Source organism: Triticum aestivum, chromosome 1B (genome assembly GCF_018294505.1).
Source record: "Triticum aestivum cultivar Chinese Spring chromosome 1B, IWGSC CS RefSeq v2.1, whole genome shotgun sequence".
Lineage (NCBI taxonomy): Eukaryota > Viridiplantae > Streptophyta > Magnoliopsida > Poales > Poaceae > Triticum > Triticum aestivum.
The window spans coordinates 19,675,635-19,689,499 of NC_057795.1; the positions used below are offsets into that span (position 1 = coordinate 19,675,635).

Genomic DNA, 13,865 nt, shown 5'->3' on the forward strand with positions numbered 1-13,865 from the left:
CTCTGTCGTCAAAGGCGGCGGCGAGGCGGCGCGTCCTGGATGGCTACTTCTTCGCGCGGAGGCGGGCTGTCCGCAGGGCTGTGCAGGGGCTGGCGTGGGCGGCGGCACGGTTCTTCGCCGGCGCGTGGCGGGGGACGTGGAGGCGCGGTGTGGTGGTGGCGGTCGGGCGTGGGCAGCGGTGCGTTGGTGGAGGACGGGCGCGGTGGTGTCGTCTCGAGGTGGCGGCACGAGCTTCAGGCCAGATCCATGGCGGCGTAGAGAGGCTCGGCCAGGAGGTCCCTGGCGAGCAGCGTGCGTCCGACCATCGACGGGCTGTATGGCGAGCGGCGTTCTTCTCCTGGCAACGCAGGCATGGATGCGTGGTCCGTGGTGGGGCGGGTTAGATCTTGGCCTGCTCGGTTCCGATCTGGAGTGTGGGTGTCGGTGGCTTTGCAAGGTCGTCCCTTGAGCGGGTGACGACCGTTGCGGGTGGGCCTTGCGCTGCCGGTGGTGTTGTCCTTCCATCGGGGCGGAGGTGTGGATGGCTCCATGTTCCCCTCGGCCATGGTGGTGGGGTGGCCGGCAGCACATTTCACGGTGGTGGCCGCGGGTGCACAGCAGGGAGCACGACGGTGTGGCGGATCCAGGCGAGGTGTGCAACAAGGTAGTGGAGGAGACTGGTGTGCCAGCTCTGACGGTGGCGGCATCATGAGATCAGCCATGGAGGTGGCATCGCTGAGGAGGCCCTGCCAGGAAGGAGATCCTGGCTGGCAGCGGGCAATCGGCCGCCTCCACGTGAGAGGCGGGTGGTGATGCCTCGAAGGAGTTGGCGCTGGAGTGGTCGGAGGCGTGGGTCAGATCCATTCCTGTGGCAGTCCCCTGGTGTGGGTGAAGGCCGACGTGGTGGCTCTGGCACTTGCTCGGCATGGTTGGATGTTGCTGCTCCTTGGCTGTGGTTGGTGGATTGGGCTGCATTCTCCCTGCAGTGCGGGTGGGGAGGAACACGGCTGTGCGGCTTCGACGGCAATTTGCTGCGGTGACGGCAGTGCGAGGCATCTGGGTCAATGCTGACCGTAATCTTGGAGGTGTGGAGATGCACGGCATTACGGATGAAAATTCTGTCCGGTTCTAACCGGGCCGGCGGCGATGGCACCCGTGGGTGTCGTTCTCCTCTTTAGAGGCGTCGTCAAGTGTGTCGCCATCCCCCTCGCCTGCTTGGGGTTGGCAGCTGTCTCCGGGTGAAAGCCTTGATTCTGTGCTGGATCGACATGATGGTGCTGTCTTCGACGTCATCCCTCTATTGGGAGCATCGTGCCAGGAGACTTGATGACCTATGTTACGCTCCTCTGGTGTTTGCCGTTGCCCTGATCGTTCTGCTCCGGCGCAATGTACGGTCGTCGCTGGTGATTCCAAGATGGTGCCTTCTTCTAGAGTTACTGTTCTTCGGAGGTGACTGACGTCGGTCGAGACGCGGCGAGGCTCTCGGTTTTTGGCAGGCTATATTGCGTTGTAGTTGTGTTGTCGTGTGTGGATGTTTGTGGCTTGCCAGATGTGAAGTTGTGCTACGCTCGTTGTTCGCAGCGAGTGGTAGTTGTCTTGTATATTTGATATTCTTTTTTTTTTTGCAGGGAACTTGTGAGAGCTTTATTCAACGAAAGCATTCGCCGAACAGTCCGCCAACAAGCTACTGATCAGGAAGCTTGGAGTAGAGTCTACCCAGCTATCAGTCACTGTAGCGTCAAAGCACGCTTAGCACAAAGATGTGCAGGACCGTTCGCTGTTCTTATTACATGTTGAATAGAAAAATACATAAAACTAGGAGCTAGCTCTCCAATTTCTAACAAAATGGGTTCTATCACCGAACGATCGGTATAGCGAGAATTCCAGAGGTTAACTGCCTCTAGACAGTCGGTCTCCATGATCACTTGCGCGTAGCCTCGAAGTGTAGCAAAAATCGCTCCTTCCTTCAGCGCCATAGCCTCCGCAATCAGCGGATAGTGACACCCGGAGCTGGCTTGCACCATGCACCCTTGAATCCCGATGAAGAACGAGCAACACCACCCAGTCCTGCACTCCCATCATCTAGATGGATAGCCGCATCTGTATTTATCTTTATATACGCGTCATCAGGGGGTTGCCAACCATAGCCAGGCAATGTTGGAGTAAGTTGCCGAGGCAGCTCGAGAATGGCCAGATCCTCTCGTATCCTTCTCACAGAAGTTGTAGGATCCCATCCTTCCCGGTCATGAGTGAGACGATTGCGCGACATCCAGATGGCCCACATCACGGTTACAAAATCGCCCTCTCCTTGTCTGAGAACCGAGAATCACAGACAACATCTCTTGCCCATGTTTGCGGGTGGAGGCGAGGTAGATTAACGTCGAAAAGCAGTCTTGCCTCCTCCCAAAATCTGCGGGCCTGCGGGCAATGCATCATCGCATGCTCCATATCCTCATCCATAGCAAGACAAATCTTGCATGTACTGATTGTTCTCAGGTGGCGAAATTTAAGAGTGCACTCATCTGGCAAGATGCCTCTCAGTACCCGCCACCAGAAAACTCTGACTTTAGGGACTACTTTGAGTTTCCAAACTGCATTCCACAACTGTTGTTGATCAACTGAAGTACCTGTAATCTGCCCCTCATCTAGAGCCAAACGCTCTTTTTGATTCACGAGAGGTCGATACGCCGATTTAACAGAGTAGATGCCTGAATTCTCATGTGCCCATGCAATGAAGTCTTCACCACCACTGCGTCGCAGCGGAATGTTTAAGATAGCTGCTGCGTCTGGTGCGATGAAAGTCTCTCTGACTAGCTCCTGCCGCCACGTCCAAGTGCGTGTATCAATCAAGTCGCTGACCATATGAATCGCCGTGTTCGCCGGCCGCAGCAACGGAGCCATAGTTAAAGTGGATGGAATCCACTTATCCTCCCATACTGATATGGAGGTACCATTACCAACTCGCTTCAACAGCCCCATTTGCAATGCTTCCCGCCCTGCAATGATCGCCCTCCAAATTGCATACGAAGACTTTGGTGCCGAAGCATGTAAGAAATCTGAGTCCGGGAAATATCTGCCCTTCATTACCCTAGCACACAGGGAGTTTGGATTCATCAAGAAACGCCACCCATGCTTCCCCAACAGTGCGAGGTTAAATAAACAGAAATCACGAAAGCCCATTCCTCCTTTGCATTTAGGTGTAGCCAATTTATCCCATGCTATCCAGTGGAGGGATTTCCGATCAATGGAGCTCCCCCACCAAAACTTTGCCATATTCGATGTTAATCCCTTGCACACCTTCTTTGTTAAGAGGAAACAACTCATGCTGAACGTCGGAATTGCTTGCACAATAGATTTCAAAAGTGTCTCTCTACCTGCGCAAGCAAACAGTCGCTCCGCCCAACCTTGCATGCTGCCTCGGGCCCGGTCACCTATATATTCAAACGTTCTACTGTTTATCTTTCCCACAGCGGTCGGTAAACCGAGATAGCACTCTGAAAATGCTTCAACTTGCACCCCAAGGAGTTGCTTCAGAACCTGCCGAACATCTGCAGGTGTATTAGGACTGAAAAAGATGGAGCTCTTGCTCCTGTTTACACTCTGGCCGGTTGCCTCACCGTATATTTGTAAGATCTCATTCAACCTAGTTGCACTTTCCTCATTCGCCTTGATGAAAATGAGACTATCATCCGCGAACAGTAAATGACTCACCCAAGGTGCTCTAAAGTTCACTCTAATGCCTCTGTCAATAGATGTACCGTAGGACTTTAAGAGCGAGGTGAGACCTTCAGCACATAACAGGAACAAATAGGGGGAGACCGGGCACCCCTGCCGAAGGCCTCTAGAAGGGTTGAAGTAAGGCTGCAGCTCTCCATTCACACGAACTGAGAACCGCACGGATGTGACACACTTCATGATCAATCTTACTAAATTAGCATCGAATCCCAGTTTCAAGAGCATTGCTTCCAAGAAGTGCCACTCTACTCTGTCGTAAGCCTTCATCATGTCAAGCTTAACTGCACAAGTGTAATTTTTCCCTTTCTTCCGCCGCCTCATAGTGTGAACACTTTCAAATGCGACAACCACATTGTCAGTGATCAACCGACCTGGGACGAAAGCACTCTGTTCCTCACTTATGATATCATCCAAACACATACGGAGACGATTGGCAATAACCTTCACTGCCAGCTTGTAAAGCACGGGACAAAGTGATATTGGACGATATCGTGAGATACTCTGGGGGTGACGTACCTTGGGTATCAATGTGATTGATGTGTCGTTGAGCCCCACTGGAAGTTCACCTCCATTGAGAAAAGCCAACACCGCTTGGGTTACCTCATCCTTGAGCAACTTCCAATGGCGCTGGAAAAAGCCAGCCGTGAAACCGTCCACTCCCAGCGCCTTGGAAGGCACCATTTGAAACAATGCTCGATGCACTTCGGTAGACTCATACGGTTTACACAACAGCTCGTTCATCTCCGGTGTGACCCGGCTGGGCACATGTGATAACAACGCGTCGGTGTCTCCAACACCTTGCGTTGCATAAAGTGCCTGATAAAAGGCTTGAATCTCTGCCTTGTCTTCCTCTTCATTTGCACAAGTCGAGCCATCCTCTCTTCTCAGGCCAACTATCTGGTTAGTGCGCTTTCTCTGTCTTGCTTGTGCTTGAAAATAAGCCGTGTTCCGATCGCCATCACGTAACCACGGAACACGGGATCGCTGCCTCAACCAGACTTCTTCGAGACGCATGGCTTCTCTGAGTTTCATCATTACGTTTCTCTCCTCGTCTGATGGACCTCGCCCCACTGACCGTTGGCGCAACTTATCAAGCCGTCTCTGAAGATTACGGACTGATCTTGTTAAACTGCCAAACTCTCGGGCTCCCCAGGGTTCAAGCTGACGCTGTAACGCTCCCCACGAATCCATGATGCCCTGCAGCCCAGGATCGCGGTTTTGTTCTCGCCAGGTTTGTACAATTAAGGACTCGTAATCCTGGTGTGACTGCCACACGTTCTCATAACGGAACTGCTTTGCTCCGATCGGCCTCTGTGTAAATGCGTGATTTCTGAACTCCACAAGGACAAAGCAATGATCAGACTCCACCGCACACACATGCCGAACCCGTATATGTTCATACTTCTGCCTAAACTCTTCATTGGCAAAAGCCCTATCAATCCTTGCTTTCACGTTTGCATCCCCAGGTTGGCGGTTGTCCCATGAGTATGCAACACCTGTCCACCCAAGATCCTGGAGAGCACATTCGCTAGTAGCTTCCCGAAACTCTCTCATTTGCCTCTCAGGGCGAGCTGATCGGCTAAAATGCTCGTCTTGATATAGAGTTTCGTTAAAGTCACCAATACACATCCATGCAGCATGAGGGATGGCATGAAGTGTTCTTAGGAACCGCCAGCTGTGATGACGATCTGCTGCTCTCGACGCTCCGTAAAAACCCGTCAGCCTCCATGCATTTGAGCCCGGTGAACCATCCCGGACCAAAACATCAATGTGGCATTTACTGTACGACTTGAGTTCCACATCCACTTCTTTCGACCAGAACAGCCCTACACCCCCGCTTAGGGCGTCACTGTCTACTGCAAAACTGCCTGCAAACCCTAGGGTATGCCGCAAATCCTCCACTCGTCTACCTCTGATTTTTGTCTCCATAACAAAAACCAACTCGGGCCCTTCTTGCTTCACCACTTTGCGAAGCTCTCGAACTGCCTCGGGGTTCCCAAGCCCCCGGCAGTTCCAGCTCAAACAACTCATTGCGACGGGCAGGGCTGACTAGCAGCTCCCGCCGAGTTCTCTGAAGTTGTTGGTGTGTCTCTCTTCTTTTTTGGCGCACGTACCTCTTCTGCGTCCCCAATATTATCCTCTCCACTTGCTTGTGCAGGGTCATGCTGGATTAAGGCGTTGTTTTGAGTGTCCACATGCTCTACTGCTGTCAGCAAGGGCATAACAACTTTCCTGTACACCTGATTCGGAGGTCCACCTTTCCTCTTGTTCCTGCCATTAGTATTCCTCTTCTTAGGCGAGGTGACCTCTGGATTGCCATCTCGCGTGGAGCCAGATTCAGGTACTTCTTTTCCTCCTCCTGGTTTTGTATTAGTCTGACTCGCCCCTGAATTCTCGTTTGAAGGAGTTTTCTTTTTGTCTTCCGGTGCACGGAGACTCGTCTTGAAGGGAAGATCAGCGTTTTCATCTCTTGTCCCCGGCGTCGGACAAAGGAGATCCGAGTGGCCTAGATGGCCACACGAAAAACAAAAATTCGGGATGTTTTCATATTGTATGTCATACCAATCACGGCTGCCTCTAGCCGCCGAGTCTATGAGGATCCACCTCTGCAGAGGCTTACTGACATCAATTGTGACTCGTGTCCTCAGGAAACCCCCCATTGGGTCAAATTGCAGTGATTGAGCATTCTTATCAATTTGTTTTGCCACTGCCAACCCTCGCTTCTCGTTCCTGAGATTGAAGGGCAAGTTGGGAACCCTAGCCCACATCTGCAGTTTATCGAATTGAAGTTCAGATGGCTTCATGCAGTCGGAGAACTCCGATAGGATGACCGCGTGTTTACTGATATGCCATGGACTGCCATCCCACACGCGATCGCGATCACGCTTAGCAGCGAATTCCGCCACAAAAATATTTTCCCCCGCCGGCATGAAGATCAAGCCTTCAGGGTTCCCCCATGCAGGACGAAGAGCATTGCAGATCGTTTGGATATGGAACGTATGGCGATGTAGAACTTTCCCCGCCAGCGACCACTTCGTCGGCTCATCATCATCAACGTCATCGATCACCAGCGGCGTGGCCTCCTCTTCCGTCAGATCCAGCTTGCCCATCGCCTCCTCCAGCCGTGCCCTTGCCGTCCTTGGTGAGAGGGTGCCTGCCTTCTCCTTGCCAGCGCCGGACGAGGCCATCTCAGCGCTGTCCGCGACGCGCCCCGTCGATCGAGATCGGACGTGCACCGCTTTTTCCCTCGAAACCCTAATCGCCTGTCAGGAGGTTCCTAGGTTTTCCGTATATTTGATATTCTCTTCTTCTATAAAGCTATGGTACGCAATTTGCGTACTCTCGGAAAAAAAATATACAGACATAATTTAATTCCCCTAGAAAAAGAACATAATTTGATTTTACCTGTTAAGAAAGAAAATATACTCTTACCAATTACTCGTACTATTCAGTATGTGATAATATACGAACATAATTTAATTCTCCTAGAAAAAAACATGATTTGTTACCTGTAAAGAAAGAAAATAACTAAAAGTGCAACAGTAATCTCCCACTCGTCTTGCCATAGTTCACGACCTACTCACTGTAAAAAAAATGCTACTCGCCCATGTCGTCTCCCACTCGTCTTGCTCCCACTTCACACCAAGGCCATGCCTCGCCTCTCCTCCACCACGCCCATGTCGCCACTCCGCCTCCGCGCCCGCCACTCCTCCTCCACCTCTCATCCCTCACGCATCTGGGATCCCCACACCGCCTTCGCCACCGCCACGGAGCGTGCGCGTTCAGGCAACCTCACCCCGGAGGACGCACACCACCTGTTCGACGAATTGCTGCGGCAGGCCAATCCTGTCCAGGAGCGCCCCCTCAACAACCTTCTTGCCGCCCTCGCCCGTGCTCCGGCGTCCGCGGCGTGCAGCGATGGCCCTGCACTCGCAGTCAACCTCTTCAGCCGCATATCCCAAGGCGCCCGCCGACGTGTGGCGCACCCAACGGCCTGCACCTACGGCATCCTCATGGACTGCTGCTGCCGCGCAAACCGCCAGGATCTGGCGCTCGCCTTCTTCGCCCGTCTCCTCAGGACGGGACTCAAGGCAGGCGTCATAGAAGTCAACACTCTTCTCAAGGGACTCTGCCGCGCAAAGCGGGCTGATGAGGCTCTGGACATTCTGCTTCACAGGATGCCTGAGCTAGGCTGCACCCCCAACGTGGTGGCATATAACACGGTCATCCATGGCTTCTTTAGGGAAGGCCAAGTAGGCAAGGCGTGCAATCTATTCCATGAAATGAGGCAGCAGGGCGTTACACCTGATGTTGTGACATATAACTCGGTTATTGATGCGTTGTGCAAGGCCAAAGCAATGGACAAGGCAGAGTATTTCCTTGGTCAGATGGTTGATGATGGTGTCGTATCTGATAATGTGACATATAATAGCCTCATCCATGGATATTCCTCTTCAGGCCACTGGAAGGAGGCTGTTAGGGTATTCAAAGAGATGACAAGTCGGAGGGTTACACCAGATTTGCATACTTACAACATGTTTATGACCTTTCTTTGCAACCATGGAAGAAGCAAAGAAGCTGCAGGAATTTTTGATTCCATGGCTATGAAGGGCCTGAAACCTGACAACGTTTCATATGCTATTCGCCTTCATGGGTATGCCACCGAAGGATGCTTAGTTGATATGATTAATCTCTTCAATTCAATGGAAAGAGACTGCATTCTTCCTGACTGTCGTATCTTCAGCATACTGATTTATGCATATGCTAAATCTGGGAAGCTTGATAAGGCTATGCTTATCTTCAATGAAATGCAGAAACAAGGAGTGAGTCCAAATGCAGTCACATATTCAACCGTAATAGATGCATTTTGCAAAAAGGGTCAGTTGGACGATGCTATGATAAAGTTTAATCAGATGATTGATACAGGAGTACGACAGGGCACAGCTGTTTATCGTTCCCTAATCCAGGGATTTTGTACACACGGCGATTTGGTGAAAGCAAAGGAATTGCTTACTGAAATGATGAACAAAGGTATACCTCCTCCTGATATTAAGTTCTTCCATTCAATCATGCAGAACCTATGCACAGAAGGAAGGGTAATAGAAGCACGGGATATCCTTGGCTTGATAGCACACATAGGTATGAGGCCTAATGTTTGCACATTTAATATACTGATTGGTGGATACTGCCTAGTCCGCAAGATGGCAGATGCATCGAAAGTATTTGATGATATGGTGTCATATGGTTTAGAACCTTGTAACTTTACGTATGGTATACTTATTAATGGCTATTGCAAAAATAGAAGGATTGATGACGGGCTTATTCTGTTCAAAGAGATGCTGCACAAGGGACTTAAACCTACAACTGTTAATTATAACGTCATACTGGATGGATTATTTCTGGCTGGACAAACTGTTGCTGCAAAAGAGAAGTTTGATGAGATGGTTGAATCTGGAGTAAGTGTGTGCATTGATACATACTCTATAGTTCTTGGTGGACTTTGTAGAAATAGCTGCAGTAGCGAAGCGATCACCCTGTTCCGAAAATTAAGTGCAATGAATGTGAAATTTGATATTAAAATTGTCAATATCATTATTGGTGCATTCTACAGGGTCAAGAGAAACCAAGAGGCTAAGGATTTGTTTGCTGCTATACCAGCCAATGGCTTGGTTCCTAATGCTGTTACCTACACCATAATGATGACAAATCTTATAAAAGAAGGTTCAGTGGAAGAAGCCGACAATCTTTTTTTATCAATGGAGAAGAGCGGCTCTACTGCAAACTCTTGGATGTTAAATCATATTATCAGAAGGTTACTGGAAAGAGGAGAGATAGTCAAGGCTGGAAATTATATGTCTAAAGTTGATGTAAAGAGCTACTCACTTGAAGCTAAAACTGTTTCACTGCTGATCTCTCTGTTTTCAAGGGAAGGGGAATATAGAGACCACATCAAATTGCTCCCTATAAAGTATCAGTTTCTGGAAAAACCAGCCACAGTTGAATAGTTGGTACATCACATGGGAGAGTGTCAGTCGTCCGAGCCGTTCACTCCTGCCAGGATCCTTAGCCTGGCCTCACATGGAATTGAGTCGACCAACCCCTGGCGGTTTCAGGTGGCCCCATTGAAGATGCAATCATTTCTCGGCCAGTGTACCCCTTGTCAGTGCCTGCGTGCCCCTTGTGTCAAGTCTAAGAAGGAATTTGAAGAAGCTGAGCAGGATCCGGAGCTTGACCGGCTTGAGATCTATGCCCTCTAAGCCAAATTGAGGTTAGATAATCATAACATGGTACTAGAGAGGTGTTTTGTTGACTGTTGTGATAGCTCTTGATGGTCTGGTTAGGGTGATTTGTGAAGAGGCAGCATGCACAAGTCTGAATAATATCTGCTTGTGTTATGTTTGCAGCTTCCAGTCTTCTTTCCACGTACAAGTTCTATGGATCCAGTTGTAGTAGCAGCCTGTACGTTATGTTTTTGTATGTGCTGGCATTGATTATGAGGTGTACAGGTTTAGTTTAGTGTTGGGCTCCAATTTTCTTTGGTTTTGATCGATGCAGCACCATGTTGAGTTTAACCCTGCAACTTTTCTTAACTAGATCATGCTGGTGTTAAGGCTGGGAATCACAATATCGATGGCCTCAGCATGTTTTTAGCAGTTGAATTAAAGATACTCTGTCTTGTTGCACAAACTGACGCAGATCAATGTTCAGAGGTAATATGGTTCTGCCCGTAATTTTCATTGACTGTCGGCATGTTCCGTTTTTATTCATTACTCTGTATATCACGGCGGTATGACTATAGTAAGGATATATGGCTGATGCATTTTGAACTTCTCTGTTCCTTTGGACAGAACAGAGCTGATAAATTATCTATTCTTTTTGGCTTTGGTAGTATGAACAGAAAGCAGGCAGTAATAAACCGATATGTTGTAGGAGTACTATTTTGTTAATGAAACGGGGTCATTATTATTACCCATTTTATCCAACAATAGTGTGCCCTAAAATTACAGATCGGTTCATTCCTCTCATACCTTTTTTTGAGAGAGTCGGATTTTGGTGAGCTTTGCCGTGGTTTTCTCCTCTGTTTCTTGGTACATTTTGTTACTATAGAACAATTGGTGTGCTTCTTTTCTTTTAGCTGTACTTGTAGAAATGCGGAAGCTGGTTATTTCATTATATTCGATGCCTAATTTATTTTCTGTTACGAGGAGTCAAGTTCAGCATTTTCTTTTATCTTCTTCCTTCCGCATAATTTTTCACTTACCCACTGAGCAGTGTAGGTCTTGGACCTGAAATTCTTGTACTAATTTAGCAGAACCATTATTCGAGAAACACTCCAGAAATGGTTTGTCTTGGGTTTGAATCATGTTTTCTCTGAACAAACAGGCGTGACACATGCATGGAAAGATCCCCAAGAAATGTTGCACGTTTGGGTATATATAATGTCTCTGAATACTATTTTATGAACAAGAATTTAGTAAGTATTTCAAGAGCAATTTGAAAAATTTATATGTAAAAAGCATATATTACTTTTCGAAAGCTTCAGGGGAGAAATCTCACATCTAAGTGTAAAAACACACTATGAATTTACAAAATCCAGGAAAATTCTTTTGGACCTGAGCTGTACAGAAGAGAAAATGGCAAATACTTTTGCCTTTTTATTCTGCAGCTATCAAATGAATACATTTTCTATTAATATTTTGTAGATCCAGAGTGTCCTCCCACATATACTGCGAACTATACGCCACGTTTCCATAAGGTCCGGCATTGGCTTGAAGTATCCGAAGTCCCTGGAGAGCATCTCGTCAGTTACACCGGATTTGGGTGCAGCGATCTACTCGGCGTCAACACAGTAGACTATCTCATTCTTCTTCTTAAAGAAGCATGTCCAGTACTTGCGCATGTGGATCCACAAAATTATAATAGAAAATGTGCAAACTTATCGGGGAATTCGGTTTTGCCTGGTAGTTTGATTTTTGTTCCCCCAAGCCGGACAAAGGCTATTATAGTCATTATTCAGACTAGCAAAAGGGCCTGTTCATTGCAACGGGAAAAATAACCATAATCTTCAATGACGATGACCATATTTTGTTCACATCTCATCGCATGTTTTTGGCAAGAAAATGTTTCTTTTTTAAAATTTATTCACAAATTGAAGCAATGTTCAAATTTTCGAGAAAAATTGTGGTTGTCAAAAAACAAGGTATATAGTCACAAAGACTCAGAAACATTACTGTTAACTACATATCTTCGATCATTTCTGAACACTTTTACAAATTTGAGAACATTTTTAAATATCATGAACATTTTTTAGTATTTCCAAATATTTTTGTCTAAAAATTGTGAACATTTTTTATGTTGCAAAAGGTTTTTAAGCATTTTCGTTTGAACCGACGAACAATTCTAGAATAGATGACATTTTTATTCGAAATTAGTTGATTTATTTAAAATTCATGAACATTTTTTGAAATTCATGCACATTTTCTGAATGAGCAAACGTTTTATGAATCAATAAACTCATTTCTAATTCACTAACTATTTTTTTAAAAAATTAGGGCATTTTCTAAATGCATGAACATTTTTTGAATTAGCAAACAATTTTTTCAATTTCATTTATAATTTTTAATACATGGATTTTTTTTTCAAAATGGCAGACTATTTTTTATTTTTCAAACATTTTTTCAAAATTGCGAACATTTTTAGAAAAATCAGAATTTTTTGAATTCACAAACATTTTATGTTTTCTTCAACATTTATTTGAAAATTCTTCCTTGTCATAAATTTCAAATGTTTTTTGAAGTTCCAAATTATTTAAGGAAGAAGAAAACAAAAGTGGAACAGAAATAAAAAAACGAAACTAAAAAAGTTGCGCGCGCATGGGCTGGCCCAAACGGGCGCACTGTGTTTTCTCTAACGAGCAGAGCGTAGTAGTACAGTAGGTCTCATTGTTTGGGCCGGCCTAGGCTGGGATTCCCTGCAAAACGTTTTTTTGTCACTTATAAGTGGCATCGGTGGGTAATATTTTGCAAGTTTGGAAATAATTTTAATAACGTATCACCAGAAGCAATAGCCCATTTATTATCAGGGGTAGATTGTGCCGTTAGTCGACCTAAGTGTTTTTCTTTCCTTATGTTGTTTCCCAATTTTTTCTGTCATGAGATTTTCAAGTTATATTTGGGCCAAGCTGGGTTGCCTTGCTTCATCGTTTGTCCATAATCCACTAGTTCACCTACGTTGGCAGCGGGAGTGCTCCCTTGCAGCCAAGGAGGTCAAAGCCAAAAGCTAGCTGGCGCAATACGGAAGCTCAGGAGTAGAAAATTTTAAAGAAACAACAGAACCGCAAATTAATTTAAGATTAATTAACTTGGCAGAAGACTGGATTTAATTCAAGCATAATGTTTTTACATTATTACCTCAGGGTTCCGAGCATAACGTACCTCGGTGGTCTTGGCAAACTCCAAGATGGCGTCGAAGGACAACATCTATACTTCTCGCCCATCAGGACCTTTTGGGTTTGCTGCAATGATGGGGGCGAGGTTAAGGCCGGGGAAGTAGGTCTTCTGCGTTACCCAAGCTTGTCGAGTTCCTCCTTGAGCAGTTGAGGCGAGCTCCTTCCCGAGCAGTTGAAGGTAAGGGCGAAGAAGTTGTACCGGAGAGCTTCGTTGGGCCACAACGTGAAGAATACGGCCTCCTGGCCGGTCTTGCAAGCTCCATCATCAGCTTGTAGATGGGATTACTAGCTAGTTGTTGTTGTTGTGGAACTGAGACCAGAATGCCCAAAGTTCTCCCCGCTCAGGATCGTAAACTCCTTGGTAGGTCTGGTTCGCATGGGCAGATCTTTAGGGGAGATCGGCAAACATTGCTGCATCTTGCCAAAGTTGGGTTAGCATAGCATCTCGCGGGTCGGACAAGCATTGGAGAAGATAGGGCTTAGCGGCTACGATTTCTACTGCCTGCCGAACTTCTTCTGCGCTGCATTGGACAAACATTGCTGCGCTGTACACGTTGGCTTCACTGGGACTGGCTCGCACTTTCTTCAGCTCTTCAACCAACCCGGTCTTCTCAGCCTTCACCTGGTCACACACAGACTAGTTCTTCTCGATCTTCTACTGGATCAATCCAGACGCTTCCCGATAAACCTTGAACGTCTCTTG

At 47.3% G+C, this 13,865-nt stretch overlaps 1 protein-coding gene across 2 annotated transcripts; it reads left to right on the forward strand.

The window, feature by feature from the left end:
* Positions 1 to 7,316: 7,316 nt before the first annotated feature.
* On the forward strand, positions 7,317 to 11,691 carry LOC123104370 (protein Rf1, mitochondrial). 2 transcript variants are annotated; one of them, XR_006450295.1, is made up of 2 exons: positions 7,317 to 9,982; positions 10,309 to 11,691. XR_006450295.1 is itself a non-coding variant. In XM_044526210.1 (2 exons), exons 1-2 carry the CDS (start codon positions 7,365 to 7,367, stop codon positions 9,347 to 9,349), a joined length of 1,830 nt encoding a protein of 609 aa, XP_044382145.1. In that variant the 5' UTR covers positions 7,317 to 7,364; the 3' UTR covers positions 9,350 to 9,596. The 2 variants fall into 2 exon arrangements, 1 of the variants encoding a protein (XP_044382145.1); XM_044526210.1 differs by lacking the exon at positions 10,309 to 11,691 and having other exon boundaries at positions 7,317 to 9,170; positions 9,326 to 9,596.
* Positions 11,692 to 13,865: the final 2,174 nt, after the last annotated feature.